At 41.0% G+C, this 6,629-nt stretch overlaps 1 protein-coding gene across 2 annotated transcripts; it reads right to left on the bottom strand.

The window, feature by feature from the left end:
* Positions 1-1,537: 1,537 nt before the first annotated feature.
* On the bottom strand, positions 1,538-6,048 carry pcdh8 (protocadherin 8). 2 transcript variants are annotated; one of them, XM_020461652.2, is made up of 4 exons: positions 3,582-6,048; positions 3,380-3,450; positions 2,403-2,527; positions 1,538-2,130 (listed from the first exon to the last, which is right to left on the bottom strand). In XM_020461652.2, exons 1-4 carry the CDS (start codon positions 5,943-5,945, stop codon positions 1,778-1,780), a joined length of 2,913 nt encoding a protein of 970 aa, XP_020317241.1. In that variant the 5' UTR covers positions 5,946-6,048; the 3' UTR covers positions 1,538-1,777. The 2 variants fall into 2 exon arrangements, with proteins under 2 accessions (XP_020317241.1, XP_020317234.1); XM_020461645.2 differs by having other exon boundaries at positions 1,539-2,130; positions 2,403-2,530.
* Between the last annotated feature and the right edge of the window lie 581 nt (positions 6,049-6,629).

Here is a 6,629-nt window from a genome sequence, read left to right as displayed (position 1 = left end):
TTCAATGTGTATCTAATGTCATGACATATAGGCTATTTGCAGCAAGGTATTCATGAGTTTCAATTTTGTCACTAGATATTCAATCTCCAAGGACAAGGACACAATTCTTGGTGGCTTCCCTGACCATACAATCGGTGGATATGGAATTAGTCTGTTCTGAAGGCAATGCATTGTGGTAAATTGTGAGAGCTTCCTAGAAAATATGCAACTAATCACTATTACATTCCAAGCAATGTGTTCATATATCTTATATAATTCACTGTGATTAATAATAGTCTTAGCTTTGTTCAATGGAAAAAAAACTACAGTGATGATTTGCTGATGAATATTGACCTGTCCAGTGGATGGTCCTAGCATTTCACTGTAGGTTCCCTGCCAAAACTTCAAGCAACACTAATTTTCCTCTCTTCCTTCGGGGCATCAACTTCAGATGGCTAGATTTAGATTATGTAAGCTTTTTAAAATCTTGGGTGTCGTATTTGCTCTTGAAAATTGCAGGCTCCTTTGATGCCGGCCCTAAACAGATATCTGTGAAAACAGCACACAGGATGCAGAACCTTAACAAGACTGGCAACCGAAATGCAGAGGACACAACTTATGATCATCATCATCTTTAACAACAACAACAACATCACGAGCAAAAGCTGACGCAATAGAACAATATGAAGGGAAACTGTCTTGACAGAAGAAAATGTATCTTAATACACTGATATACCAAAAACTAGAGGTTTGCTGCAGATGTTTCGGTGAACAGGTTCTATCCTGGGACATATTCCGTGGTGTAAACACCTCAAAACTGAAATATCCGCTGTGAAGTACACTTCCTAAGCACGTTTTAAGTTAGTCAAGAAAGGCATTCCACTTCCCCAAGGATGTTTCTATGATGGAATTATGTATGTTTTTTTCTTTAATAAATATTTTGAATTTCTATTGACAGTATGAACTCACTTTTCTTGTGTCAAAGTAATGTTGATAGACTACTCATTTTGAATGGCACGTCTTTGCTGAAAACACAAAGCTGCTGAAAATGACTTTGACAGAAATGTGCTGAAGTCAAGAGATGTGTTTAGGATCCTCTCTTCCTGAAGTAAAGTTGTATACCTCAGACATCTCTGTAATTAAAGCTGCTTTTCAATGGCATGAAAGGACGATCGCTTGAATATCACTGGGAATTGAGTGCCAAGCATCATGGTGGCTTTCATAGTAGCACTATGTAAGAATTAGCTAACATGTGATTACTATAAACATGACTACATGATTGGATTTGCAGATGATTTTGTCTAAACTAGCACAATATATTTGTAGGACACTGTTTGCCATCATAGTGGACTTTGCTTAGATGCATATTGATTCGGTTTCTTCTGTAAGCCATTATAATGAACAAAATATAATAAAAATGGCTTGTTTATATAGCTTATCATTCACATATTAAACAATATGAGTTAATGAGAAAGTCCAGACAAGTGAGTGAAGTTCATGGTGTGTAACCATAAGAGGCCACAGGCATGGTGTAATTAATTAATACACATCTCACATTGTTTCAACATTGTGTTTATTCATAAAACAAAACACATTTTTCACAAACATGTTCATACAATAAGACAGAAATCAATATATACATCTTCATAATTGAATCAAATAAAAAATATATACATTCAGTTTATTCGTTATACGTCAAGTTCCTTTTCATCCATATTGCATCATCTACTTTGACCAGTATCTGCTAAATACTACAGTATCTATAAAAATCCAATTGTATATTTACTTAGCAGGTTGTTTACAAAATGGTGGCAACTTCAGATATGGTTGCCATTGTAGTAATATCTTGGTTGTGCTCCTGAATTTCATCAAGTCCGGCAGGAGATTGTCTCTTTTGATGTGTGAAGTAAGATGGGAGGGTGCCGGTTTGATTAGAGAATGTCTGCATGGTGTTTCTTGCTTTGGGAATGCTTGTGTTGTAGCCGGAGTCTTTCCAGGAGTGGGGATAGGCATGCGCATTGTTGTAGACCGGTGCTTGGATAAAACCTATTGTGTATGCATTGTCTCTAGGAGCCTGGAAGCTTTGGGTTGGAATTACACAGTAAGTGCCTTGGCAATCCACAGCGAGGGTGTTAGCGGCGTGGAATGAACCTGAAATAGAACACACACACCCATACAGAATTACTTTCCAAGCCCAAGGAGTAAAGAATCAAAGTGACTGAGAGTCATTCGCTGTTGCTGGGTTACATAGCCAGGTGGGTTCTACACTTTGGTGGTGGAAGGGGCGAGTTATCACGACACAGTGGAATCCGCTGCAGTTTCAGTGCTATATAGAGCTATAAAAATGTCAACTGTTCTCTTCATCATTCTGCTACGAGGAACTGTAAAATTGCAGTACTAAATTGTGAAGGTCGTAAACTCACCTTTGGCCCAGGGCTGGAAGGTGCGAAGGTTCTTCTTGCCTCCATCCCCACTGATGTCAGAGTCACTGTCATTGAAGTCACTGTCTCCTTTTCCACTGTCCTTCACGCTTTGCTGGTCAATGCCACTGCTAATAGAAACAAACATATTAGCCAGTGCTAATATAAACAAACATATTAGCCACTGCTAATTGAATCAAACATATTAGCCACTGCTAATGGAATCAAACATATTAGCCACTGCTAATAGAATCAAACATATTAGCCACTGCTAATAGAATCAAATATATTAGCCACTGCTAATAGAAACAAACATACTAGCCACTGCTAATAGAAACAAACATACCAGCCACTGCTAATATAAACAAACATATTAGCCACTGCTAATAGAATCAAACATATTAGCCACTGCTAATAGAATCAAACATATTAGCCACTGCTAATGGAATCAAACATATTAGCCACTGCTAATAGAATCAAACGTATTAGCCACTGCTAATAGAATCAAACGTATTAGCCACTGCTAATAGAATCAAACGTATTAGCCACTGCTAATAGAATCAAACATATCAGCCACTGCTAATGGAATCAAACATATTAGCCACTGCTAATAGAATCAAATATATTAGCCACTGCTAATAGAATCAAACGTATTAGCCACTGCTAATAGAATCAAACATATTAGCCACTGCTAATAGAATCAAACGTATTAGCCACCGCACTACTGTGTCTGACTGACTACTGATGTTTGCTTTGTTTCCCTCCTCTCTCTTATGAGCATGCCCCCCCACCCACCCCCCACTGCAACCTCCCACCCCCTCTCACTGGACAACCACTGTGATCACATGAAGTATGCATACAGAATGTTAAGTACCTTCCAGTGACTGGTTATGTAAATTAGAAAAAACTGGGAGAAAAAATAATAATAGTGATTAAAATGGACGTCATACCAAATATGATCAATGTGATGGTATTCTTACCTAATTTGCGGGTAGTATTTGTCCCCTTGCCACACAGATGATGGTTGGAAAGGCTTGGGAGGCAGGAACATCTAAAAGAGCAAACACAAGAGAGAACAGGAAGGGAATTAATTTCAGCTACATGGATCAGGAGTAGTACAACACTTTAATGTGTGCAGTTGTATACAAACACTATTGAAACGGAATCAAATCATTCACCCACCTGGGACTCCAACTCTCCACTTTTCTCTTCATATAGGCTGGACTCATCAAGAGATGAAGAAGTCCTTTCATTGAGGAAACCTCTTGGGTCACCGAACATGTTGGGTTCTGCAGAGTTGAGCCTGGGATGATGCCTGGAGTCAAACAGGCTGTGAGTCACGTCTCTCTTGGAGTCATGGTCCTTCCCTCCTCGGTTCAGTTTGCATGTGATAACAACAATTGCTATGGCAATCAGCAGCAGAGTACAACCCCCGCCGAGTATAATGATTACTACTACTGAAATATCCAAGCCTGCGCTTTCCTCATCACTTGACCGTAATACAATGACAAGTTGGTCGTCTGAGAGCTGCAAGTCTGAGACAACAAAGCGAATGGTGGCACTGCTGGAGAGAGGGGATCTCCCACTGTCACTCAGTGCAATCTTGATTTCCAACACGTCTCCAATAGCAGAGGCCAGACCCTGTTTTAAAGCTATTTCTCCAGTGTCTTTATTGATTGAAAATATCTTAGAGTCACCTTGTACGATTCTGTAGCTGAGCTCACCATTCATACCCTCATCCTCATCCTGACCTTGAACCCGTAGTGCCAGATACCCCAATGGTGCATTGACAGGAAGAGGAATTTCAGCAGAGTCATTAAGCATAACGGGAAAGGTAAAATAGGGATAGTTGTCGTTCTGATCAACCACTTTAATTCTGATCACGGATGTGCTTGACAGTTGAGGTGAGCCCTTGTCGTCAGCCTGGATGGTTAATTCAATCTGCTGGAGCGTTTCAAAATCGAAAGATCTCAGGCTATACAATGACCCTGACACTGGGTCTATAGACACATACGTCGAAATGGAAGCCTCCTCGACAACCTCTGAGTCTATGAGTTTATATGACACGTTGGCGTTTTTACCCCGATCAAGGTCCCGTGCTACAACAGTAGTTATATATGACCCGGGAATATTATTTTCCAGGACAGAAACTTCATAAATGGATTTACTGAAGAGGGGGGTGTTGTCGTTCTCGTCCGTCACTCTGATGGTATACTGCTTGATGGTTTTGAAAGGAGGAGTTCCAAGGTCTTCAGCCACTACAGTGAGGTTATACTCTGGGATCGTTTCTCTATCTAAAGTGGTGGTTGTTACAATCATAAAACTGTCCCCGTAGGCCTGTTGTAACTTGAAATGTTCGTGCCCGTGTAGGCTACTGCGCACGTAACCGTTCGAGCCAGAGTCGCTGTCCGAGGTGCTGATTAGCGCCACAAAACTTTCCTCCGCTGCGGCCTCCGTGATGTAAGCCACATCGTCACTCGTCGAGGTCTTTGGCTTGATGGTGATTTCTGGTGCGTTATCATTTACATCTACGACATCAACAACCACTTTGCAAGTCGATGGAATAGAATTAGTGCCTAAATCGGATGCTTTAATTTTCAGTTCATAGGATATCTTCTTCTCGTAATCAACCAATGTTTTTAAAGTTACAGCACCGGAAATCCGGTCTATATTAAAAATACGCATTGCTTCAGATGATGTGTCTTCTACAAATCCATACACTACCTCGCCATTGATATCAGCATCTGGATCAAACGCATGCACCTTAAGCACTTGGTAACCTACAGGAGAATCCTCATAAAGTTCAACTTTTAGTGAGTTGTGCTCAAACGTTGGGCTGTTGTCATTAAAATCTAGCACTTTGATATGAACAGTCATTGATCCGGACCTGGGTGGCTCTCCGCCATCTGTTGCCGTCACTTCAACGGTATAGGAATCTTCAGCCTCTCTATCCATAGCTTTCACAAGCACAAGTTCAGCATACTTCACTCCATCCTCCCTGCTGCGCACATCAACTATGAAATGGCTGGAGGGAGAGATATGGTAACTTTGGATGTAGTTATTGCCGACATCATGGTCAACAGCGATGTCCAACGGGAATCGGGAGTCCAGCTGAACATTCTCGGATATTTCAAGGGTCGTCTCGTTGTGGAGAAACTGGGGTGAATTGTCGTTTATGTCCCTTACCTCGATCTCTACGTGAATCAGCTGAAACTTTTCTTTGGAGAAGGCAACTATGTCGAAGGTGACAAAACACCGCGGGGACCTCGGGCACAGCTGCTCCCGGTCAATTGTTTCCCCAACAGTTAAAAGTCCATCAATCTCCCTCATTTGAATCACACACGAATTGTTCTCCTGCATGAAGCGGAAAGATGTTTGAGGGTCCTCAGCTGGGTCTATCTTTAAATCCTGAGACAGATTTCCAATCTCTGTCCCGGGCGCATCCTCTTCATATGTGTAGTACCTTGTAGTCGTAGACTGAACCGAGTAGAACAGAATAGCAAACACCACGCACTCTCCAACTCCTCGAAACCCGCAGAATCCCATTTTAAAGTGCAATGATGATGACAGAAAACTTCATAAAGAAAACGAGCTGCAAGTAAACTTGTTGTGATGTTGAGCTCCCTTGCCACGAGCAACTGGATTGGATATGGTCCAAAGAGAGCGTTGATCTATAAACCTTGATTTATGCAAATTAGTTGACTCACCGACCAATGGCATTGAACTGGCCAGCCAAATGGGGCACGTTTGCTTTCCAGCTGGCGCCAATTGCTACCACCCTTCTCCTCGACAGTGTGCAAATGGTCTTTTTAAATACAGTGCACTCTAAAAAATGCTGGGCTAAAAACAACCTGATTTGGGTTCTTTGGTAACCCAGCAGTGGTTATTGGACAGAACACATGCTGAGTTATTTTTGAACCAGCCAGTTGGGTTGGGTGAATAACCCAACATGTTGGGTTGTTGGGATTACCCAAACCTTGGTTAATTTAACCATTAGTTGGGTATTTTATACTTTAATGCTGGGTTGACCTAGCAGCTCCGTCTTTTTAAATGTAATCCCTAGGTTATTATCAGGAGACATGGTTTATTAAGGGGTGTGGCTTTCAGATAGATCTTATTGACCACCCGTGAGAGTAAATGTAATTCCTGTTCATCATGTAAAACATTTTTGTTTTTGCATTTTACACATTCTTCTAGAATATTAAGATTATTTCTTACTATTTTAATAAA

Source organism: Oncorhynchus kisutch, linkage group LG2, assembly GCF_002021735.2.
Source record: "Oncorhynchus kisutch isolate 150728-3 linkage group LG2, Okis_V2, whole genome shotgun sequence".
Classification (NCBI taxonomy): domain Eukaryota; kingdom Metazoa; phylum Chordata; class Actinopteri; order Salmoniformes; family Salmonidae; genus Oncorhynchus; species Oncorhynchus kisutch.
The sequence above is the reverse complement of the archived record's forward strand: the minus strand, read 5'-3'. Positions and strand labels throughout refer to the sequence as shown.